Source organism: Setaria viridis, chromosome 7 (assembly GCF_005286985.2).
Source record: "Setaria viridis chromosome 7, Setaria_viridis_v4.0, whole genome shotgun sequence".
Lineage (NCBI taxonomy): Eukaryota > Viridiplantae > Streptophyta > Magnoliopsida > Poales > Poaceae > Setaria > Setaria viridis.
In genome coordinates, this window is record NC_048269.2 from 2,281,143 (window position 1) to 2,307,120 (window position 25,978).

Genomic DNA, 25,978 nt, shown 5'->3' on the forward strand with positions numbered 1-25,978 from the left:
ATGGAAGTCGCTGTGCTGCCGGACGACGCCCTCGCCGACGTCCTCCGCCGGTTGCCTCCTCGGAGCCTCGCGCACGGCCCGGTGCGTCCGCAAGGCGTGGCGCGATGTCATCGACGTCCGCGCGCTGCTGCTCCCCCATCTCCTCCCGCACTCCGTCCACGGTATCTTCATCAACTACATCGACCACAGGCGCCCGCACTTTTTCGGCCGCCGCTCCGCGTCACCGGCGGCGGCGTTTCCCAAAATCGATGGAACCCTGGGCTTCATGCCCAACGACGGCCGCAATTTCGGTTCAGTATTTCACCAATGCAATGGCCTCCTCCTCTGCGAGCACGAGTGGGAGAGCGGGCTGTGCGTGTGCAACACTCCGCGACACGGCGGTGGCAAGTGCTTCCCCGGCCTGAGGAGGCCAGTGTCTACTCCTCCTTGGCATACCTAGCATTCGATCCGGCCGCATCGCCGCACTACGAGGTGTTCTTGATCCCTGAAGAGCCAAAGATCCCGGCTCCTCCAAACCACTGGATGTCGTTGGAGATCAGGGGTGGATCCAAAACGGAGCTGCACCCCGAGCTAAGTTGCTGAATCACAGCCAAAACAGTCTAATCTTGCCTGATAAACCTCCTTTTGTTAGGCTAAATACCACATATGTTAAAGGGACTATATGGGCTCGCCCCTGGCTGCAGCCCGGGCAGCCCGGACCCTAGATCCGCCCCTGGTACCACCTGATGGAATGGCCACCGTCGCCATTCAGGCTGGAGGTGTTCTCATCGAGAACGGGTGGCTGGGAGAGAATCGACTTTGTGCGAGAAGGCAAGGTGGCAGGGACGGTCCAAGACGTGCAGCTGGATCCCCAGGCACGAACGTTTCAAGGGCCGAGGTGGCGCAATGCTCAGGATGCCCTTTTTGTGCATTGCCGAGGTTCATTTGTTATGAGGTATGCATCGTGCACACATGACCTGTTACACAGTCTAGAATTGGCAATCAATGTACATGGTTTTCTTACTGAATACTCTAATGCATATTTTTGTGTTCGTTTGCATTATTGTATTACCTACTTGCAGTTTTTCATTCCTGCGTAAAATCATTACATTAGAAAATGAGACCTGATACAGTAGTGTGGCAAACACTTTTTTTACAGGCTTCCAGTGTCAAATGGTAAGTATCAAGTAATCAAAACGCCAGCCAACATTGAGTATATATGGAAAGGTATATCTAGGGAAATCAATGCATGGTGTGTGCTTTGGAGTAATTGATGAGTTCCAGCTACAGGTTTGGATCCTGATCGAGTCATGTGGGCAGATGGAGTGGGTCTCCAAGAGTATCAAGATAACCTTCGACGATTAGCGTCACTCTCCAATGTTAATGGTAAACTCTCGTCAGGAACTTGGGTCATACAAGAAGATAATATTGATGAGCCTGACATATTCGACAACATTATAACTTCGCGAAAAGAGAGCTGTGAGTGGGACTCCGATAATGATGATCTTTTTACGGTTGAAGTTGAAGACATGAATGCAATTGAAGATGAGGAGTACCACTATGATAACTTTTACATTCTTGGATTTCATCCTTACAAAGTTGTCTTTCTGGTTAAACAGTTTGAGGTTTTAGCATATCGTTTGGATAGCTCAAATATTCATTACGTGGGAAATTGTCGCCCAAAATGTTATAGGGGTATATATGAATCCTTCATCTACACTCCATGTATGATTGGAGAGCTGCTTCATGGAGATAATACTGACCAGAATTCTTCTGAAGGTTAGCAGCTAGTCGGCTAAGTACAAAGCATGCAGTTGAACAATAGGTTGAGCCCTGGCAATGTTTTATTTATTTGTTCATGGCATCAGTTGTTCCAAATTTGAGTACTTGTGTCATTTCTATTCAAGTACTGAGTCCCTATATACCATGCCTTACACCAAATAATGTTCTACGTATTGATGAAGGCCTCATTTTTGTTATTTAAAAGATATATTAAATGCTACGAGAGTTCCAGCTTAATAAGTATTATCTGATTGTTTGGTTTATATCATAATATGCAACGGTGATTGCGACACCAGGGATCATGATCTTGAAACCTTGTGTTTTGCCACCCGAAGCCGCAACCTTCCAATGCCTCCTTTTCTACCTCGTCTTGTTCCTACTCTTCACGTCCAAGAATTCTATTTTTGAGGTAACATGATTTGGAGAATATATATGAATGCAAGCATATGTTCTAATGAACACGTGTCATATTTCTCATCTCCCCTCATCATTTTTCGCCTAAACAGGTGTCGTTTACACGCGTGTAAACTATAAACGGAGTGTATGCGTGTAGTTTAGGGCCTAGTCGCGCATTAAACGCTAAACAGTATAGACATAAAAAAACAGTGTAAAGGGTGAAATTAAAAGGAAGTTAAACATGTTTACACACCTATGCATATGTTTAGACTGTTGTGTAGGCAACAAGGAGCGTTCTTTGGATGGATAATTGGGCACAGTCAGAAGAATATGGGGCCACAAGCGCGTGTTGAGGGAAAATACGAATCTTGAGCAGTGAGTATGTAGCTGACATGTACTATACGATAATGTTATGTCATTATGTGTTATGTGCATGCTTCAATTTGCAATTATATAATATGGAACTATAATATACAACTACAGTGCAAACTCTTTAAACTGTCGAATTTTTTGTCTACACTGTCTAAACGCTAAACGGAGGGTGACCGGCCATCTCCATCTAGCGTTTAGGATAACACTGCTCCTAGTAAAAATGTTGCATGTGACTTCTTTGTACCGAATGTTCTTCACACCCAAGGGCAGGACTGAAAACATGGTCTGCGACATCGAGAAGCTCCAATCTAACCACCACTCCCAAGTATTCTGTTATTTATAAAAAACTCTTTTAGTTTTTCCCCTTTTTACAGCATCAGTTTACAATAGTTCTTTTACATGGGCATCAGTAACAACCATGCAGGACAATGAAATACATTTGGTTGCGCATATAAAAGAATTTACTGTCTGGTTTGTTATATTTCTGTATTCCATGACAAGGTTGCAACGACCATTTAAGTTTTAGTCCCAACCTGTTCTTTGCATTCACCAGAGGCGCCTACAAATGGCCGTGGTAAGTGACATAAACAGTATAACTTCCTCAACACCAAATTTACTTCCCAAAGATCAAATGGTTCAATAGGAAGCTCACAGCTCTGCAGAACATGGATTTTTGGCTTTTCACATACCTTGAACATAGATCTTCAGACCAACAAGTTGGCCACAACAAAAAGATAAGCATTCAAACTCGAAAATGGGTCCTCAAATGAACGAGGTGACCACAACAAAAGGATCAGCATGCAAATGAAATTAGTACTCTTATAGTTTCTAAGCAAAACCAATTTAGAAATGTAAAACAAGCATCCAAGTTGTTCTAACAATTTGGTTTAAGAAGCTTAGAAATTGAAGCACTACACTTATCTGAATTAACTCATGGCATAAATCAACAAAGCGAGCATAAATCAAAACCACAACCAAATCATGCCCCTTCAAACAGTAGGAAATCTTGTTTCTATATGATACCACTTTTTATATCTACTGGAACCACATTTAATTCAGTTCAGAAATCTGAGCGCGTATTTCATCTTAGTACCCACACCTACTCGAAGTTGAACTTGAAACACATGACAGCACATGTACAAGTCAATTATCAAGGTATAATAAATCATGGCACACCCTCAGGGTTCTTGTCACTGCTCAATAGGGAGTGCCATGATTATGTAACAGTGATCTGTTAGTGTCAGATATTCATTTTTGCCTCTTTTCTGGTTGATTGGTTACAGAAATCAGATGGGTACGATGGCTGTGTATGGCCTCCATAAGCTCTTCAGTATGGTCCTACGTATCAACACTTTGAATTTGTAAGAACAAACCTGGTAAGCACAAAAATCTAGTCGAATTTATGTGGTTTCCTGTATCTAGTCTGAGGAGCATCACATTCTAACCGAGTTTTTTGTTCATACAGGGCAGCACCGGTGCAAGCATAAAAATTACAGGGCAACTAACTGCACCATGATCCCAGTAGATCATCTGAAGAATAACGAGGACCTATGAGGCTATGAGTAAATAAAGCTATGGCGTTGCATGTCAACATTCAGATGCTTTGGACAGCCTGACTGTAGTGCTAAAAAATATTTCAAAGAGGAAGCTCATCTTTGGTGCATAGCTGGTGCTAAGGATCTCAGGGGTCTCAGTCTTAGGTAACCTGTTGTGCTAGAATGGTTGTTCAGGACGTGTCTTCTTGTAACAAGTGGTTGTGATATTGTGCTTTTGGCAACCAGCCCTCAACTATGAGGTGATGTGGTTGCCTTTGTAATAGGACCGATTGTATTCTTTTCTTCTCTCTAATACAGAGGTATGCAGATCTCTGCGTGATCGAAAAAAATAGATTCATATCATATAAATACAATTGGATTCAGTAATGAAATTTCATGAGTATTGGATTCATATCATCTACTAATGATGTGATGTGGCTCCAATGAACAAATTTGGCAGAATCATTCGAATGTCAAAATACAGGGTTAGAAAGAAAAATCTAAGAATTTTGCCTGATGTTGTTGAGGAAACAAGCCCTTCTAGTGTCACCTCACAGAACTGTATTGGTTGGGATTTTTCACCTCAAAACCTAGAAAAATGTAGGACTTTAAAAGGATGAGACCACAGTGTTGACTTATTATAGGGCAAGCACCAGCCACAAGCATAAGAATTGCAGGTCAAAGAACCATCCCGTTCCCAATAAATCATCTAAAGTCTGAAGAATCAGAAACTAAGAGTAGAGAAATTTGTGTTGTTGCATATCAACCCTTCAGTAATGAATGGAGACATAATGTTAGGACTCAGATCACCTAAAGAGCAACGTATTGGGCACAATTCATTCAAGTGGCTACATACAGAGGGGAAACATAATCCCAGGATTGCCTGTTCCTACTGAAAGAAAACAAACCAAACCAAAACAGTTCTTCTAACTGTCAATTCACAGAACTAGAGACTGGGATGCTTCACCTGGAGCAGATCCTCAAGGACTAGGAGATGCAGACCCAGACGCCAAGGACGATGAGCGCGGTCCCGAGCGCGGCCGGCGCGGGGCGCACGCGCTCGCCAAGAATCGCGGCGGCGACGGCCGTGGCGGCGAAGGTGACGGCGTTGGTGACGGGCACGGCGACGGAGATGGGCGCGGCGCCGAGGAGCGCGAAGAAGGCCGCGGACGCGCACAGGTTGGCGGCGAACGGCGTCGAGTACTGCCACGTCAGGAGGAGGGCCGCCCACCGCCGGATGACGCTACCGGAGGGGGAGGCGCGGGAGCGGCGGTCCCAGACGAGCGCGCCCCGGCGCATGAGCGCGTTCGTGGCGCCCCACACCAGGCCCACCGCCACCATGCTCGCCGCGTCGCCCCTGCCCGCGGCCATGGCCGGCGCCCCTGCTCGACTTGGCTGGATCTGGGCCTGGGCGTCTGGCCGTCTGGGAGAGGGAGGAGCTCTGTCGTCCTTCGATGCGTCAACAGAACTGACCGAGGAAATTCCATAACACTTAGTTTTCCTAAAACATTTCTAGAAATGTTTCTGAAGATCCGAAATCTTCTTCAATCTTCAAATATGTTCAAATTCAACAACCGAGGAGACAAAAACGTAAGAGGAGAAAAGATGAGTGCTGATAGCTTCGTTTACCTGTGGTATGCTTCTTCAGTTTCAGTGTAACAAATGGGAACATCGGATAATCTTTGAATCCCAGGGCCCAGCCTAGAATTAGGCCTTGTTGCCCAACTTTAGGGTGCTAAAATTACCATAGCAACTATATTTGTGAATTATTATCCAAATATTGACTAATTAGGCTTAAAAGATTCGTCTCGCAAAGTACAACAAAACTGTACAATTAGTTTTTGATTTCGTCTACATTCAGTACTCCATGCATGTACCGCAAGTTTGATGTGATGAGGAATCTTCTTTTTGCATAGTGCCAAAGTTGGAATTTTGGAATGAACTAAACATGGCCTTGCCCAACTTTAGGGTGCTAAAATTACCATAGCAACTGTATTTATGAATTATTATCCCAATATTGACTAATTAGGCTTAAAAGATTCGTCTCGCAAAGTACAACAAAACTGTACAATTAATTTTTGATTTCGTCTACATTCAGTACTCCATGCATGTACCGCAAGTTTGATGTGATGAGGAATCTTCTTTTTGCATAGTGCCAAAGTTGGAATTTTGGAATGAACTAAACATGGCCTTATATATGGCGAAGTTATCGTTTCGAGAAAGCAATTTTACATTTTAAAACTTAGTTTTTTAATCGGTAATGCTAACGTCTGAAATTTAAAAAAAAAATCGGATACTCCGACATACGTTGCAATAGGTAAACGATGTTGCAACGTGAATGTTGCGTGAAACGTAATGTTGATATTGCGGCGAGAATTTTTTATCCCAAAGTCGAACGATTTAGTCATTTTTACACATTATTTTTCATGTTGCAAATAGTGATCGCTGATGCTACACTAGATAATTTTTAATATTTCATCAGAGCGTTTGATGAAAAATTTTCCATCGGATGTTCGGACGCTAGCAGCATCGTTTTTAATTCCTGAAGGAATTAGGGTGTTTTTTCATGCCCAAATAACATGGAAATTGCTCGGCTCTTTTTTCTTCAATATCATTTCACTGGCATCTTGTCCTAATGGGGCCCAAATAACATGGAAATTGCTCAGACTCATCGTGCCACCATTTTGAATTACAACTTGGCTTTTATACCAAACTAGGATAGCCCGTGCGTTGCTACAGGCAAAACAAATTTCATCTATAAGCATTAAATATTATCGTGTGAAATATTTACTTCGAAATGCTCCCAATGTGAAATAAAAAATGACTTTGCAATGAGTAATAACATAAGTATAAGTACGCTTGATGCTCTTTATCTCGAGTTGCAAAAGAATAATCATGTGACCAATTCCCAAACAATATATGTCAGTTAACCACCTTTACATCGTCTTCATTTCTAGCAAGGTCTAACAACGACTTGAATAACCTTTAACATTGAATATGTCACCGTATGTACTCAAAATGGGATATGGATATTTTATACTGCGCAGTCGTCCTGTGCAAATGAGAAAGAGTATGCCATTCCATTCATCAGATTCCAGTCACGAGATGAAGAGTCGAACCAAGATGGTGCTGTGTGCCATCATATTTGTTCTCCAAATCTGCTGGGAATAAGGATAAGCCCTTTTTCTGATTTCCTTCATTTGCCACAACACAAGAGTACAAGCCTCCTTGCTGCCCCATCCTTGGACCAATGATAGAAGATGGTGTTTATAGCTCCACAGCTAATTAGCTTTCCATTCATATGCAACTTTGAAGGATTTATTTTTTACCAATGCAGCAAGAGTTTCCAAAGCTGCTACAACTATCTCAGCGTCTGACGATGCCAGGAGAAGCTTAAAATGCTGAAAAAAGTAACAAATTAACGTGAGGCGACTAAAAAAATATGGATGGTTATAATTCGCATCTTCTGAAGTCACGAGGAGGTAGTAGCACAAACTTTTAGCTCACCTCAAGACCAGCAAAAGAACTTTTATTCTGACAATTCTCTAAAACAATCTGTACAACTGAATTTTCAAGATCGTATTCTTTGGCAAAGGATCAGCCTCAGCCATATCGTCAAATAAAAGAAGATCCTTCCTAGAAGAAATGTATATCTCGAAATGTGTCAAAATGCATAAATAAAGGCTTCGAGCGGTGGAAAATTATCCTGTTACCAAGTACCAAAAGTAAGCAACTGCACGAAAGTAAGCAAGCAAAATATAAAATAGGCTGCCTCTTTAAAGAAAGTCACCTTATTAATTCCCAACGGAACCTGATAGTGGTATGGCAATGTCATGTAGTGCAATGTTGATTACTCGATCAATAAATTCTTTGACTTTTGCATGCTGCAATCCAAACAAAATCAGAATAATTTATCAGCAATAAGTTGTTTTCACAAGTACGCCAAGGGTAAGAACTTTAAGAAAATTTGCAAATAAGTTCAGACAGGCAGCACAGGAAACAGAGAAGAGTTTGAAGAAACAAAAATATTGAACTAATTAGCATATCTTGTCATATATAATCATGTGATGTAATCCAGTTTTTGCAGTGACATCTTGTGACAAAATTAAGCAATCACTTTTACCTAAACGCTTGACTTGATAATTAGTAGCTCATGTGGATGCAAATTATCCATGCAGCGTACGACAAAGTATTTCAAATTACCTAGCAAGAACAAGAAACATGGAATTGATGAGTTAAGTATTTTAAAAAATTAAATGAAAAGTGTAAGACAAGCATGAATAATCTTTATATTACCTCGCCTATGGGGTTAGAACCTCCTTATATACAATATTCTTCGTATACGTGCCATCTACTGTTGGTATCCTTTTCTTATTCTCTGATCTACCTTTTTGTTCCTTGTTATTTTGATTACCCTAGCTGTTCACTTTCTTATTAGCATTTTTCTTTTCCTTCTTTTTAGTCTGTCCTCCTCTGCCTCTGCGTTAGGCGGGACGGCAAGGATCTTGATATTCGTTCTGGCTGTGGCTCTAGACATAACAACATACAACTGATCATGAGAGAACACAGGGGCGGGGAGGTACACACCCACATTTGGTATAGTCTGGCCCTGTGACTTGTTGACCGTCATGGCGAAGCTGAGCCTAATAGGGAACTACTTCCTCTTAAATTGTAATGGGAACATCTCATCATCAGAGGGACACAACGGTATTCGAGGAAGGAAAACCCTCTTTTCGGCATGCAGTCCCAGCACAATTTCAGCATCGATCGAATTTCTTTGGAAGTCTCGAACCACCAGCCTTATACCATTGCACAGTCCATTCGCAAGGTCGATATTCCTAAGCAATATGATCGGGCAGCCGATCTTGAGCTTTAGCAAATGTGGAGGAAGCCCGTTGGGAGTCAATGTGTTAAGGAACTCCGACGGATAGTAGTTATGTAGATCATCAATCGCAGAGTCGAAACTATGGTACACCATCTCCCCTCCCTGGAACATGCCGATCATCTTCATATTAATATTGTCCACCCAAGCATTACGTGTGGATAGAATTTCTCTGGAGGCGATGTAGTTCTTGTTTGTCATGTTTGCATTGAGGTTTGGAAAGATGCATTCAATCAACCTGTCAAGATCTTTTTTAGAATCTCCAGAGTACGAGACACATATATCGTCAGGAAGACATACATACCCATCTCCGTTACCCTCCTCCGTGCCACCACCAATGCGTAGTAGATATTCCGCAAACCACGGGTCACTCTGCGTCCTCATGTTGCGCACGAGCTTAAGGTGGCGCATGGATTCCCAAAGATACGACCATCGTAGAGGAGCATCGACTGTATGAGCCTTGGATCCTTTCTGTACAACAGGGAGAACCTGTCTGAAATTCCCTCCAAAGAAAACAGTCTTTCCACCGAACGGCAGATCCTGCCGGCCCATTATATCAGGTAGGCTATTGTCTAGGGTTTCCATAGCTTGCCTCTTTGCCATAGATGCTTCGTCCCAAATGATGAGAGACACTTGTTGTAGCAGCTTTGCAGTACCACTCTGTTTGGTAAAACTACAACAACTGTCATCCTCAAGAGTAAGGGGTATCTTGAAATGTGAGTGGGTCGTCCTCCCACCAGGCATTATAGACGCTGCGACACCAGGTGTAGCTGTAGCAACGGCAAGCTTGTTCTGACTGCGAAGGGTTTCGAGAAGTACCCTGTACAAAAATGTCTTTCCTGTGCCACCAGGTCCATCCACAAAGAACAAACCGCCTTGTTCGGTGTCCACTTTGGACATTATCTCTTCATAGGCAACCCTCTGCTCATCGTTTAGGGAATTGGATAGTCCCACATCTTTCGGATTCTGGTCAATGCTTGCCTCCTCAAATATCTCACGAGGGATACCGCTAGTGTCGTCATATGAGTCGTCAATTCCTGGGAGAGGAAACGACCTTATGTCCTTCCCCATAGATTGCAACATGTTCCTAATGTCAATCAAAACCATCTGTTCCACCAGACTCGGGTTTGGATTCTTGCATATGTAGTCTTCTGACATTGCGTCAAGGTGTTTTGTCCACAACCCAAACACATCATTCGGTTCGCAGAATACCAATATAGTCATGAATAACCTATGCAATGAGGATGGCATATGGAACAAACTGTTTTCAGTAAGACACTCATCGAGTGTATTATCTTCTTCGATTAGGCCTTGCCTCTCCGCAGCTTCACAGAACGAGGGTAGGAGCACACCGTCAATAGTCCTCAGGTCCCTGTATGAAGTAGCCCCAGCAACATGGTTCAGGAGAACCCAAAGAAAGTAGCGTTCCCCCTCAGCCGGATGAGCCGATATGAGTCTCCCAACCTGGTATACAACATTTTTCCTTGTTTTCCAAAATTTACCATTAGACTCCCAAGTATAATGCTCCGGAAAGTCATGATACAAGATTTCTCGAGCTTCCTCATGAAGCCTGTTGTAGTCAAAGTACGCTGTTAGCATTGACTCGTTGGCACCTGGACGCTTGACAACCCATTCGATCTTGTCCCATTTATGATATGTAACCATATGCATGTCGGAAAGATGAAGTTGTGGCTGCTGCACAGGTGGATAGTTCTTGCTCAAGTCAAAGTCGTATATCCTCCACATGGCTTCTAGAGGTGTCACCCATCGGGCCTCTCTGTATTGCGTGATCTCATCAACATTCCCCTTATCGTCTTTTTTTCCAGCCTCCCTAACAGCCACAGACGCTCTATCATGGCCCTTGTATATGTACTTGAATAGGTATTTCACAGATTTAATGCTACTACATGCCTCAATATTGATGTGGCAATTGAAAGTACGCAGCAGGCATGGGTTGTATGGGACGACCCACTGATTGTCTAGGATGTGACCTCAAATTATTTCCTTACGACCATTATCGTGTCGCTGCTAGATGGGGTATGAATCCTTACCTTGCGACGTTGAATCGCAAAATGGCTGTGGGTAATGGTTCTTGCATGAAGTACGCATTGACATAATGGATTTAGCATCCCGCAGGGGCCATGCATCATATGCTTCATCACCATCCTGTAAAGGTCAGGGTACTTCTTCTTGTTTGGTAGCTCAGCAGAGATAAGCAGGTCATACTACTCGGGGCACGTGATCTTGTACTTCCTTTGCATTATTAGCAAAAAGTGTGCATCCGGCAAGCCCCTATTCTAGAACTCCACGACATATATGAATGCACGGACCTTTCCAATTATGTCTTTTTTTTATCAACATCCTCTTGAGCTCCTCCAACTTCGCCCTGAACACTCGAGTTACAAGATCGGGACGGTCATGTGAACTCTGGTCGGGATAAAGCTCATTCTTCATCTCATCCCAATTAGGATTGCACATCATTGTGAGGAAGATATCCAGTTTACCAAACTTTCAAACCAGAGCCATCGCGTCCATGTACCAATGCCTCATATTACGGGGCCCTCCGATGAAAGTCGATGATAGCATAGTACGCTTGCCAACCTCATCAGCGTCTTCCACCCCTGTACGCCAGCTGTCAACCAAACCTTGGTACAGGTCAGCCCTAAGAAGGTCCTAGTTGTTGCGAATGTAGTCTAGATGCGAGCTTTTGATCTTGACGTAGGTGTCGACGGCAAACTGCTGGAATAGACGCTTGCCGTACAGTATCGGATTAAAAATCCCAGGCCGCATCTAGAATTTGTAGCAATAGTAATCACGCAAAGAGACACATTTATTTCCAGCAGACCCTACACACATAAATATTGTTCATGTTAGTATCGTGATTGACGGCATCCAGAACATTTGTATACTATTTGTAAGACACTATAATGAGATCAAAATTTACCAGCATCATCGTCGCCACCACCATCAACACGCGCCTTGCGGATCGCTCGAGCTTTATTGACTTCAACCTTAGTCACACCAACTTTTGGAATGCAGTTGTGCCACCCGAGCTCACCTCTTGGAAAGAATAGCGGGTATGAGAGAGCGTCGTAGCACCCATGATAGGACCGGATGCCATGGATCAACCTATCCTTCCCTTGGAGGACAACACTATTATCGAACTGGCCCCGATGCTCGCTCCCCTCAATCCAAACGGCAGCAACCTCTGACATAATGGCACGTTATATGTTCTCTGGTCCAGCCGTTGGTCAAGGTTCAACTCGACATGGTAATCCTCAAGGTTGTCAACCTGGCCCATACTCCTGAGATTCTGTGAGCATGGATTAATGCCATGTAAGATGTCCTTTAGCCTATGGATGACCTCCCTGTCTTCTTGGACAGACTTCTCACGGCACTTGCGGAGCCTATGCTCAAGAGACGGATCGTCATCGTAAAAATAAAGCTCGAGGTGTCTAGGTTCATGACCATCCTCTTTACCAAATGATCGTATGTTATGGTAGATTTGGCCATGGGCACCGAATGTGTAAATTCCACAGTTTTCATGTTGGTAGTCACACGATCAAGTTTACAGTACAAAGAAGTGAAAGAGAAGTGGCCATTGAAATATCTGATGTTTGCATGGAAATGCCTAGCATCAGCGTCCAAGCTCGACCATAGTCTCACGAGTTGTGGTGGTGTCTTAGGGGTGGAAAGATGATGAATCTTTCCACTATGACAACAGAATCCAGGTGGCTCTGACTCAAACTTCTTTGTATTGCAGTGCTCGCAATTATCCTCTGGCTTAAGCATGTGCGTCTAAAGACATCAGGGACATTGGCATATATAAACCGCATCGTATGGATCTGGTACATCGGGTTCGTTGGGATCTTCATTAGCCGTCTCGAGATCGACATCCTCATCAGCTTCCCAATCATCAGGTTCTAATCATTAGCACGAGTATGAAGTATTAGATTTTGGAAATAAGATAACTCAAGCGTCACATAGATGTGCCGAGGTGTACCTTGACCTCCAAAAAGGTGCCCCTCATCCTCTTCTTCGTCTTCCTCAAATATGATGTTCTCGTCGCAATCTGATGCAACATTGGCAAATGAGTGATGAGACAAACGTATTTACATAGGTAGAATAATAGCACGAAGGAAACACATGCAACATTTACCATCCTCTTCCATAGAGGCATGTGTCTCTGCCTGTCCACCATGTGGAGGCATTGAATACGGCTCGTCAATAATAGATGGCTGTGTCTGAGTACCTGTAGCGTCATTAGGTGCAGGCCTAGTATTTTCTGCGAAAGATGAATTGCGGGTGAGACATAGAGCCGATATTGACAAAAAATCAAGTGAATTTCTTTTTACCTGCTCCAAATACATTAGATGTAGTGAAGGAATGGGAGTCCCAAGTGCCTGTTTGGGTGCCACCTTTAGTAGTAGAATATCATTAGGATAAATGTAGGTTACTTTAAATATCATAAAAATAGAAAATATGAATACTAAGGTGGGCCAATGATGTGAGCTAATTACCATTGTCCATGACACAAGACGTTTGAGTCGGCTGGCTCGTATAATTGATTTTGTCACCAGTAGGCCATTTTGGTATTCCTGCCAATGGTTGCTTCAAACATTTGATTACGCCGGTTTAGGCGTGAATTCCTAATTCCAGGAGTCACATGTTTGCTATGGATGGTGTGGTTTGCAGGGACTAGTGGGGGGGTAACGACTCTAGGGGATTGCTCCACATCTGACTGGATGTAAACAGGCCTGCCGTTTACAAGGGGGATTTCCAACTCGTCCGATATTCTTGACGACAGTTTATCAGGAAGAGAGAATACCAACTCTGGGGTAAAGTGAGGACTTGGCATAGCAATAGAGTCGGGATGCAAATTGCTTGCCTGTTGTTCTTTGACCCTCTTTCTATAGTCACTCTTGGACTGTCTTGTTTTCTCCTTCTTCTCTTCTGGCGTCATAAATAATCTCTTTGCAGCATATGAATCATGTCGCCTCTTATTTATTATAGCCCTCTGTCTAGGAGACATTGCCACCCTCCGTGCCCTATCCCTTCTATGCCTACGCTCGTTAGGTGAGAGATCATGATCATCCATAGAACATGGATCTAATCCAACACCTAAATAACGAGTTGCATTGATGTTTGGTTAATGTGTTTGGTGCATTAAGATGGCAACAATTGAGAATAACAAGATCTCTATTTGATTTGGCATATGAATCACACTGCCTCTTATTTATTAATGTGATGTTTTTATAAAAATACCTATTAAAGGAAGCAGTCATAATTAAGAAGTACTAACTAATTAGCCGCCACGGGATTACCTGCTTCACCCACAGTATTGCTATAACTTTCAACGCAAACGTCCCCCATATCACCAAGAGTAGCATCATCATTGTGTAATGCGACGTTTATATCTAAAAATATTTTAGAGATTTAAATTCCTGAAATCAGGCATATCATATGATTATTAAGCACACGATTATCTCCTTCACATAGAGGGCTGATACAACTCTGATCGCATAAATCTTCCATCTCACCAAGAGTAGCCTCATCATTGATTAAACCAGCATCTACATCTTCAAAAGATCATAAAAATAAAGCACCTTCTAAAACATTGATGTTTTTCCAAAACAACAGAAGTGTGTAGGCACACCTGATTCACCTATCCCCACATGAAGTCTGTCTTTATTTTCTCCCAAATCTCCCCTACAGAGCCAGCCATCGTTTTTATCTGCCTCCATGTGTACACTGTCATCTACGTAAACTCCTAAGTGTCAATATTTTGTCATGAAAAAATAATGATGTAGAAGTGGAGTGAAACGAAGAACACAATAGTACCTTGGTGATGGTTTGGAATGTGCTGAATGGCACCTTGTTCCCTTTTTCTCTTCTTACCCTCTCTATCACGTTCCTTAGGATCTACATGATGTGGGGTTTGCACACCTTGATCATATTGAAATGGCATAATGAGTGACCATAGTACATCATGACCCAAATGTCCAATTGTATCCTCACCTTAGATTGTTATGTTTGTGAGTTCTTTAAAAGATTCCCTAGACCGCCTTGACCCTTCCATCAAAGCGATAGTCCCTGCACAAGACAAATGAAAGGCAAAACCGGATTTCATAAAATTGATGTTTACAATAACATTCAAGAAAGGCAATGAAAAATTATTGCTAGTTAACCAATTTGCTTGTGCATCTCATGTAGTTTTTGCTAACTTCCTGGGAACTAATATATGTTATAGGGGTACAGGCCTGGTAAATTATACAAGGAACTATTCCTGCTCTAGCTTGGCAGGTCTTACATTACTGATAGGATTTCTTTATTTAAAATATGATTGGATCAAGTTACCACCCACATAGCATATACTTGTTAGTGTGCAGGTTATCTCATAAGGTTTATTTTCTTGCCTGAGCAATGCATTCATATATTGATCTTTTATAGTTCCCTCAACAACAATTTCTGTTTCTTGGCCACTTTTCTGCAAACATATGTTCTCAAAGCAGGCATCGGATAGACCTAAAATAAAGTTATCTTGCCAGATTGCTGCTTTATTGCAAGTTACATGATCCATCTTTTCCCCTTGGCACTGAGGTTGATGGCACTTACAGTATATAGTCCTTCTATTGTGTTATGTTCCAATCCTGTATTCTTTTTTTTCGAGGAATGTCCAATCATGTATTCTATTGACATTCAGCTATGATAACTCTTTTGCTGATTATAAATCAATTTGCTTGGCTATTGCAGGGAGGATCACCAAAATTGTATAGTTAACAGCTACAGTTAAACGCGATGGATACTCCAACTTTTAAAGAAAGAAATACCTTTTCAGTTTTCTGCTTGTAGAAAGCTTGTTTTGCAAAAGGGCACAATAATATTATCCTCAGCAGCTCTTGTAATCTGTAAGACAGTCCACAACCAATAATCTGTAAGAAATTATGTGACCACCTAGGCAACACAATTATGATTTGATACCTCATAAATGAAAGTTTGCAACTAAACCCCAGATAGCTTGTCTTGGAAATTCATACATACTATAGAACCACACTACTATGCATGTGGTGGCCAGTCTTGTGAGTACCTTTGACCATATCATTGCCAAATCTAGAAATTTACAGAGGCAACCATATTTACAGATTGTGTACTAACTTGTAAGTTACCCAAGGGAACAAATCATACAAATAGATAAAGGATGACACTTGATAAGATGCATTTCAATTTCTGGTTGAGTAATGGAAGGAAAGAATCATTTCCAGTCTCATGGTCAACAAACCTATGCACCTTTATATACTGAAAGAAACTAAAAAGAAACTCGAATTGGTGACTTTTGAAGTCCAGAATGCCAGAGAAGGGAAGAAAAAGGAGACAGCAGTGAGTAAAACATATGGCACCAAAAGTGTTTGTATATGAGGACGGAGATGGGCTACAGTTCTAAGAAACTCTCTTGATGCCTGTTTCTTCTGTAGAGGAAAAGATGTGTGGTCACTTTTCCTAATCTGCAAGAAGCAAAAAATAAAATAATATTAGAACACAAGAAAATAAGCAACATCTGACCATACCAAACAAAGAGATCAACAAGAATCGCTGAAATGAGCACTGAATATGATTATATCAATGTGGTGTGGCCCAGATCAGTTTGCCCTGAGTGCAAATGATTGAACTGTATCACCTGAAGGGTAGTAGAAGATTATATGTGACAGTCCACAGGCTCTAGGAGAAATTCAAGCATAGATAGTGGGCTGTCACTTTCTAATGGATGAAATTCGCCAACCTTGTATATTCTGTATTTTTGGCCCATCAGATAATAGTTCGTAACAATGATTGGATAAATGTAGTTTTTGTTGGAAACTGGTCCATGTATTATTTGAGATCAGTTAAATCGGACTGGCTGACCCCTTTGTAGGCTGGTGCGGTTCAAAATGAATCAGGCATACAGCACATTTCATTTTTCATTCAAATAGTATTGTACAACAGATCCTTATGTGGAGCAACAAACCGTCATGATTCCAGATATCGATGGACATTGCTAGCATACAACACAAACTTGAATCATCTAGTTCAAAGTACCGCAAAAAATGTCTATAAGACAAAAATAAATCAAGTCATCACTTGGGCTTAGTAATGGCTGGTTGGAGCATTGGACAAGATATTATAGGTCCCATATGGAGGAATGATTATAGTCTTATAGGCATCGAACAATAGAAAGTACTGGCAGAGACTCTCAACAGCAATTAATGGGCGAAATATTCCTAGTTGTACTCCCAAAACCTCTGATAAACTACAAATTGATAAACTAATTCTTGAAGATAAGGTCAGATTAACTTAGACTGCAAATTATTTAGCACATGATTCGCTACAGTTAGCACATTGACTGTAACAGTCTAATGATAATGACTATAATCTCTGCATGCAAGAGTGCATTGGACTTCATCAAGAAAATTTTAGTGCATGAGTTTGCTTAACACTAAAACTTAACAATCTTGATTTTTTAACATTGTATGGACTCATTAACACAAGGACAAAATCTTGCACTTACGCACCAACACAGAGAATTTAAGTGAACGCAGGAGAAAGAGATGTATTAAAGGTCTGCGGTAGACTGGTAGTGAAACATCTACTCATTCATTAATTCCATGTTTAACTGATGCTTTTCATTAGCTACAGAACATCTCTGTTTTACAATCCTAGTTATCCGGCAGCAAGCTGGTAGCCTCTGCTTTTGGAAAAGAAAATCCCAGAAAACAGAGAGACATAATGTAATGTCATACCTCTACATCCGTGACAATAGTTCAATCTGAAAGAATGGCATGTATCCTTCCCATGACCTGAAATGCAGAGAATGATTTGACTGAGAAAAGATAAACAAAATCACATGATACTTCAGCTACACCTGCCACAAAACATACTGCTAGCACTGAATCTAATTCCACTAAACTCCATTGAAGATTTGTGCCACAATGCTCGCTGAAAAAATGAATTGCAGAAACAAAGCAATATTGTAGCAGTGGAGTAGTGTGTGTGAGATACATCAGGCTCTCGACATGCTTCAATACAGCTTTCCACTTTTTTTAGAGAGCACAGAAGCACAGAAATTAGCGTACTAAGCACCATCAAGAATCTACAAACAAAAGTAGCTGAAGTATCAGAACAACAATGCATGGTACAAAATGGCAGCCAGGAAAACTTCGGAAGCACGCACTTTAAGCAAAGACAGGGAAGGTCAAAATACATTTACGCTACAATTGAAATTAATTAAAATATCTAGCTGGAAAAGTAATCAAAAGAACCCGTTTGTTCTGTGATAATGCTGCATTTACTAAACTTACATGCCCAGTTGCCCACCAAACTCTGTAGTAATACACCGAGGCCTTGGCCTGACACCAAACTCTGTAGTCAAATTAATGTGGTGGATACATGCTCCTGTCTTCACTGCAAAGAAATTGGCATTACCATCTCAGTACAAGCCTGTTTTAACCAAGAATGAAGCATAGTAAAGGATGGGTTCTCTTTTTGCAATGCATGTGATTTTCCTGCATAATGCAGGAGAAAAAACATTTACAACTTTGACTCAAGTCTATGTGTACAACAAACAAGGAGATAATCATGCAATCTGGATGATTTCTCTAAAGCATTCAGTTTCTGAAATTCAATTGAAGCATTTCTTGCAAATACATAGAACCTGGCTTGTTGGCGCCGTGTCCCCGACGAAGGCGTGATGTCTGGGAATAGTGACGGGCAACTATGGCGAGGAGAGGAGGAGGGCGGGCTGGCGGCGCTGGCTGTGCAGGGAGACCGTGCCGAAGAGGAGTGCGGGCGGGCGGCGCCGGCTGCGCAGGGCGACGGAGGAGAGGAGGAGGAGGGTGGGCGAGGCCGGCTGCGCAGGGAGACCTAGTCGAGGAGAGGAAAATGGCGGGCGGTGGCAGCGGCTGCAGCGAAGCAGGCCGAGCGAGCAGAGGTCAGGCGGATTGCAGGCAGCGGCGGCGTTGCGGGCCAAGCGAGCAGAGATCAGGCGGATTGCAGGCGGCGGTGGCGTTGCAAGTCGAGCAAGCCGAGGTGATGCGGATTGCGGGTGGCGGCGGCGATGCAGGGCGAGGGAGGAGGAGTAGGCGAGCGAGGGGAACATCGGATGGCGGAGCGTGAAGCGCGGGGCTGGAGGAGGAGCAGCGTACGTCGCGCGCGGTGGGCGTCGAAGCGCGTTCCATCGGAGGGCAGACCGGGTTGCGCGGAGGACGCGGGAGCCAGCGGACGGGTGAACCGAGCGGAGGACAGACGACGTATGAAGTTTTTTCTTCTGTTTGGTTTTTTTAGGAGTAGAGATTTGATTTTTTTAGAGTAGACTACCGGAAACAGTTATTTTGCCGAGTGCCCCAGGCACTCGACGAAGGCCCCATGACACTCGGCAAAGGGTTTGCCGAGTGTAACACTCGGCGAAGTATACTTGGCAAACTTTTCCTCGGCAAACAGTGTCTTTGCCGAGTGTCGATCGTCGGGCACTCGGCAAACCCTTTGCCAAGTGCCAAAATACACTCGGCAAAATTAAACACTCAGCAAAAAGGCGTTAACAGTCTGTCACGGCAGCGGAGTCTTTGCCGAGTGCCTGACGGTCGACACTCAGCGAAAACATAGAGTTTGCTGAGTGTATTTTTTAAATGACACTCGGCGAAACTATAGATTTTGCCGAGTGTATTTTTCAAACAACACGCCGCGAAAATATCAGGTTTGCCGAGTGCCTATTCCTCGAAACACTTGGCAAAAAAATGCTCCCGCCAGTTTTATTTTAGGCTTTGCCGAGTGCATGTGGTACCCGACACTCGGCGAAAATATAGGGTTTGCCGAGTGCTGCCCCATGGCACTCGGCAAACAAGACAATCCGGTCAGATTTTAGGGCGCCTTTGCTGAGTGTTTAGAGGATACACTCGGCAAAGACATCTACCAGAAGCAGGATATGGCCTCTTTGCCGAGTGTTAACACTCGGCAAAGTGCCCGAGCTCCTGCTACAAAACAAAAATGTTACGTATAAAGGACCCTCTCAAAAAACAACCACAGAAGCACAGACATATTAATTGCACCACAAGCATATAAATTGCACCACATGAATCACAAGCACACAAATAATATTCAGAAGTTCTCGTCTAAACAAGTAATTCATAAGTTTTGCATCATAAACACAGAAATAACAAGTCACTGAGGAGGCTGAGGAGGCTGAGAAGGATGTGTAGGTGGCCACTGCCCCCAGGAAGATTCTGCATTGGACGCCGCCGATTGATTCTGCATAAAGTTAAAAAGATTGCATTAGTCACTTTTCTAGTGTACGTCTGTAGTGCTTGTAGTTTCTAGTTTAACTCTAGATTGATTGTAAGGTTGAGAGTGACTCACAGGAGTAGCTGCAGGAGGTGGAGGAGGTGGCGGGAATAGGTTCGGTGGCATAGGCGGTGGAGTCTGACCTAAACTGTGAAAGACACTCTGCATGTATTGGAACATCTGCTCCGTCCTCTGCCTTTCTAGCTGCCGATACGCCTTGATCCTCGCCTCTAGTTCCTCCCGGTGCTTCTGTTCTACCTCCACCTGGGCCTACAATATTTCATCCCAATGTCTTATTGCCAAGCAAAAGATATGAACAAAATAAATGAAAATTAAAGAAACATGAATAACCTGCAGAGCCTGCATCTGTAACTGTGCAGCGGTAGGCCGTGCCCGTATCGCGGGACTCGAGTCCGTGCTCCTTGCTCGGATCTGGGAGAGAGTGGGAGTACTGGTAGTGTCGATCACGCTATCTCCAATCCAATACCTGCCATGCTTCTTCCCTCCTCCCACCCTCATCACAATTTCAGCATCAATATCCTGAGAGCTCGGATCGAACTCTGGCCCATGAACCTCCCTCGCCATTGCTGTGTACTTGGTGACGCGGCTGTGGATGCTGGGATGGCTGTATGCCTCGGGCGGGTCCTCCGGGTTGAAGTCGATGTCTGTCGTGGCCTTGCCCTTTTTGGACATAACCCATGCCTTGAACCGGGAGCACTCCTGGCCATCATGTGATGACGTCTACGGCAAAAATACAAAAGGATTACAAAATATGCAGTATTATGTGTATTACATGTGAGAATAAAGAAATGAATTCACGTACCCATTTTTCCTTGTATTCATCAAGGCTCAGGCTGCCTTGATGGTGTGGTGCATATGGCATCTGCAGACGCCACTCCCAGCAAGCAACGTAGTTCTCCAACCACCCGGGCTGCAACCACAGGTCCACCATTTGTTCCCAGCACCGGGTAAAGGATCGGCACCACCACGGAGGCACCTACATCATCAAGTGTGTGACATATAACAAAAGAAATTAAGCATAATTAATCTTAGAAATAGTAAATATTTACTTTCTGTACGTACCGTCATGAATTCTTCCTTGGTCAGGTTCATTGTCCTGGCCTCTTCTTTTTTGACCCTCATCCTTCTGTATTCAGCATAGAAGTCAATGATGGCTTGAACCCGCGCCTTGTAGTGCATGTCCTTAACGAGCTTCTTGGCGGCTTGTTCAATGACGGAGGCCGCCCTATCCTCGAATCCCTCCTGGCATCTATAAAAGTCCTGCGTATAGACACATTGCAAACAATTATTTTTTCAAGAATGTCTAGCGAAACTGGTGTATTAAGCAATCTAGTGCTTCGAATACTTACCCACAGCTCGGCCTTCACCCGTTCCGCCTTGTTTACAAATTGCCTGTGGTCACGATCACCGACGTCGGCGGCGGGGACGTAGTGGTCCCACGTGTAGGCCGGCTCCTCCTGTCCGGCGAAGACCACTAGATCAGGGAAGTGTAGCCTACACAAAAGACCAATGATGCCGTTGACCTTGCGGTTGTGGGCACCCCCACTGAGCTTAGTCCAACTCCTGCACAAGTGATTGATATAGATTATTAGTTTCTATTGTAAATTTCAACATATCAAAAGTACTGAGAATATGTAAAGGAACTTACTCTGCCCCAGTGGGTTAAATCAGTGGGCGTAAATGAAGAGGGATTGGTCGCCTCGGGAGGGACGACAGACCTCGCAACCAGATCTTGGACTACGAATCCCCTGCCTCCTCCCCTTCCTCCCTCTCCTGCTCCTGCTCCTGGTCCTGCTCCTGCTCCTGCTGTACCTCCGCCTCATCACTAGAGGCGTGCGCGGAAGGTAACTCCTCCTCCTCCGACGACGAAGGCACAAACAAGGGGGGCCTCACCCCTTTACCCTTTCCTCGACCCCTGCCCCGACCCCTTCCTCTAGCAAGGACCTGTGCCCCCTCCGTTTCCTTGACCTGTGCATCACCCCTGCCTCCACCCCTCCCTCGACGCCTCCCTCGACCTCTCGATGCGTCTGACCTTGTACCTGACCCTGAAGCTGCAGCTTTTAATTTTTCGTAAAGCGCTGCAATCTTCGTCGTACCGCCCACCATTGTTGAGTCACCTGCATTTGCCAAGAGTAAACCAATCAGCACAGATAAACAAAACATAATTAGGAAGATGTGCAAAATAAAGTAAACATACTTAATAAATAACATGGTATGACAAATAATAAATAAATTAGTACGGCGCATACATGTCTTAGAAATAATCATCCTGATCGGGATTAGCTGGATCATAAGTCTCATCATCACTGTCACGCGTGTCAATAAAATCATTCCCGTGCTCCGAAGGAGGAGTGTCATCATCAATGTCCTGTCCTAACTGTAATCGCTGAAGTAATTCTAACTCCTTCATATTATGAACCTCCTCTCCAGCGTCATCGTCAGCAACCATTTCATTGTCCACTTCCATTCCGGAAGCGTCAGTTAAATCAATCTCAAAAATCCCTTCGAGCCCATCTTCTTGAAAAAAATCTCCATCATATGTGTTGGGGTCAATGTTGTAATCTTCATTGTTTGGTACAGGTAATTTATCGCGTGGCGATACCTTGTACACAACATCCCAACCTTTAAGACGGTCGTCGGTTTGGCATGGGTATGACAAATAATAAACTTGCGTGGCCTGTTGAGCCACAATGTATACATCGTCTCCTTCTAAGACGGATGATTGCCGAATTTTGACTAACCCAAGATTAGGTGCCCATCTCATGACTGATGGATCAAACCAATGGCATTTGAATATGACTGGATTAAGAACTTTGCAACCATGAAAAGTTAGTTCGTATATCTCTTCAATTCTTCCGTAGTACTCTACACCATCAAAGCCTAGCGTAAAAACTCCGGTACTTGTCGTTCTTCGATTGAGCCGACTATGCTCATGGCTTGTTGTGTGAAAGCGATATCCATTTACATCATAACCGGTAAAAGATTTGACCCTGTAGGCACAGCCATCGGCAACCTGTCTCAACTCGGCATTCATAGACGCATCGGTTTGGGCTTGCAAGTTGAAGTAGGGTGGTTCGTTATATTATTCGCATGTACGGTCAACTTCTAATCAACCTAAGTAGGAGCTAAAATGGACTGTACCTTATGTTTGAACCAAGAAATGAAATCGGGCATTCCATTTCCCGCACCCTCTTTGAGAAGAGTCTCGGCTTCGTGCGGGGTAGGTTCCCTTGAATTACGCCAGAAGTTACGATGGAATTCTCTGTACCAACGAGAAACATGAGAGTTGAACGCAGAATACTGACAAATTGAGAAAAAACTGGTTTGTTCAGAACTTACAGTATGTATAGCACCCCCTCGGATAGGTTGGTCAATACATACAGCATGATAGTGCGCCACTCTTTATGTTTCAATTTTTTCTGTGTCGCACCACTTGCACTTCCAAGTTGTCCTCGAAAAAGGCTAAGGCTCGATTCAACTTCGCTGTCATTGTAACGAGGCGGTGGATTATGCACGCTAGGAAGGTTGTCAGCATAGTATTTTGTTGTGACGTTTGACACCTCCTCCAGAATGTATGACTCTACAATGGATGCTTCAATTTTGCATTTATTTTTACATTTAGTACGAAGAACCTTTTGACATCTCTCAATTGAATAGCACCAACGGCCCTGCACAGGCCCACCCATTCGTGCTTCATACAGGAGGTGTAAAATCATATGCTGCATCGGATTGAAAAAGCCAGGAGGAAAGATCTTCTCCAACTTACATAGCAACACAAGCGCCATTCTTTCCATTTCAGCAACCACGGTCCGAGATAACTCCTTAGCACAAAGCTGGCGGAAGAAATTACTCAACTCCGCTAGCACCTGCCAGACATGCTTAGGGACATAGCCTCGAACCATCACCGGAAGTAGGCGCTCAAGCCATATGTGATAATCATGACTTTTGAGCCCGTTGATTCGCATAGTAGCTAAGTTCACTCCCCTCTTCAGATTCGCTGCATACCCATCAGGGAACATTAACGTTTGGAACCATTCTTATACCTCCCTCCTTTGGGCCCTCGTCAGGACGAAATCAGCCTTAGGCTTTCTCCACGACTTGCCGGCTCTGGGAGGCGCCATGTCTAGCTTTGGTCTGTTGCATAACCTTGCTTGATCCACTCTAGCCTTAACATTATCCTTTGTCTTGTCAGGAATGTCCATGATTGTACCAAAAATTACCTCGGCGATATTCTTTTCAGTGTGCATAACATCAATGTTATGTGGGAGAAGAAGATCATCAAAATAGGGGAGGTTCCACAAGCACGATCTCTGAGTCCAAGCATGTTGCTCACCATATTCCACAAAACCACCATCATGATTGTTGACCTCAAGAGCGTCTAACTGAGCATGAACCGCGGCTAAGGTCAGCATCTGCGGTGGAGGGTCGTTAACTACGACATCTTTCATAAAATTTCTGATATCTCATCTGAAAGGATGGTCAGGAGGAAGGAATTGTCGATGTTTGTCGAATGAAGAATATTTGCCACCCTTCGTCAAGCAAATGAATTTCAAAGAAGCCTTGCATATTGGGCATTGGAACTTCCCGTGAACACACCAGCCATCGAAAATACCATATGCTGGCAAGTCATGCAGGGAGTAGTGGTACCAAACATGCATCTTGAAGTTTGTCCTTGTAGCACGGTCGTATGTCCATACCCCTTCCTCCCATGCACGGACCAAATCATCAATCAGAGGCTCCATGTACACACTCATATTATTCCCTGAATGTTCTGGAATTATCAACGATAAAAATATGTTCTGTCGCTGAAAGAGAACACCAAGGGGGAGATTGATGGGGATAACAAACATAGGCCAACAGGTGTACGGGGCAGCAGCCGTTCCATAAGGATTGAACCCATCTGTTGCGAGCGCAACACGTACATTACGAGCCTCTCGAGCTTTCTCATGATAAATCGCATCAAATTTGTCCAGGCTTCGCCATCGGATGGGTGTACCAGCTTGTCAGCATTGTATCGATGACTGGTTTTGTGCCATGTCATTTGTTTTGCGGATTCTTCACACATGTAAAGCCGTTGGATCCTCGGTACGAAGGGAAGGTACCGAAGGATCTTCACAGGGATTGCAAGCTGCTTCTTCTGACCGTCACCAGAGTCTACCTCCAGGAACGTAGACGATTCTCACTTTACACAGTACTTTGCTTCCGCATATTCTTTCCTAAATAAGATGCATCCCTTCGGACAAGCATGTATCTACTCGTACGGCATCTTAAGTGCATGAAGAAGTTTTTGTGCCTCATACATAGACTTTGGCAAGATGTGATCCTCCGGGAGCAGGCTCCCAAAAACTGTCAACATAATATCGAAGGCGTTTCGACTCAAGCTAAACTGGGACTTCACGACCATTAGATGTGCAATGGCATCCAATTGAGAAACCTTGGTATGCCCATGAAGAGGTTGCTGTGCCGCAGACAACATGTCGTAATACGCCTTTGCAGTAGCCTCTGGCTCCTCCTCCTTACGAGCTTCATGATAGTCATCTAACATGTCTCCCAACCCGGCATCATCATCATATTCCTCGACGCGTTGTCTGATGACCTCGTCCCTCCCACGATCGACTTCACCATGGTAGATCCATATGGTATAGTCTGACATAAAACCGTGCCTAACAAGATGTTTACCCATGTCTAACTTGGTTTGCCGATG

General features: G+C 43.7%; 2 protein-coding genes and 2 pseudogenes across 3 annotated transcripts; 1 reads left to right on the forward strand and 3 right to left on the reverse strand.

The window, feature by feature from the left end:
- LOC117863684 (putative F-box protein At1g32420) lies at positions 1–582 on the forward strand (annotated as a pseudogene).
- A 1,955-nt stretch (positions 583–2,537) lies between these two features.
- LOC117862940 (uncharacterized) lies at positions 2,538–5,694 on the reverse strand. Of its 2 annotated transcripts, none has more exons than XM_034746493.2 (2): positions 5,032–5,694; positions 2,538–2,859 (listed from the first exon to the last, which is right to left on the reverse strand). In XM_034746493.2, the coding sequence occupies exon 1, from the start codon at positions 5,433–5,435 to the stop codon at positions 5,052–5,054; it is 384 nt and encodes a 127-aa protein (XP_034602384.1). In that variant the 5' UTR covers positions 5,436–5,694; the 3' UTR covers positions 2,538–2,859; positions 5,032–5,051. The 2 variants fall into 2 exon arrangements, with proteins under 2 accessions (XP_034602384.1, XP_034602383.1); XM_034746492.2 differs by lacking the exon at positions 2,538–2,859 and adding an exon at positions 4,398–4,654.
- Positions 5,695–8,718: 3,024 nt separating this feature from the next.
- Positions 8,719–10,692, reverse strand: LOC140223320 (uncharacterized). The gene has a single exon (XM_072294974.1). The coding sequence runs from the start codon at positions 10,690–10,692 to the stop codon at positions 8,719–8,721; it is 1,974 nt and encodes a 657-aa protein (XP_072151075.1).
- A 927-nt stretch (positions 10,693–11,619) lies between these two features.
- Positions 11,620–25,540, reverse strand: LOC140223321 (uncharacterized; annotated as a pseudogene).
- Positions 25,541–25,978: the final 438 nt, after the last annotated feature.

Coding starts and splice junctions, on each gene's coding strand:
- LOC140223320 (XM_072294974.1), bottom strand. CDS start 10,692: ATGTGGAGGATATACGACTTTGACTTGAGCAAGAACTATCCACCTGTG.
- LOC117862940 (XM_034746493.2), bottom strand. CDS start 5,435: ATGGCCGCGGGCAGGGGCGACGCGGCGAGCATGGTGGCGGTGGGCCTG.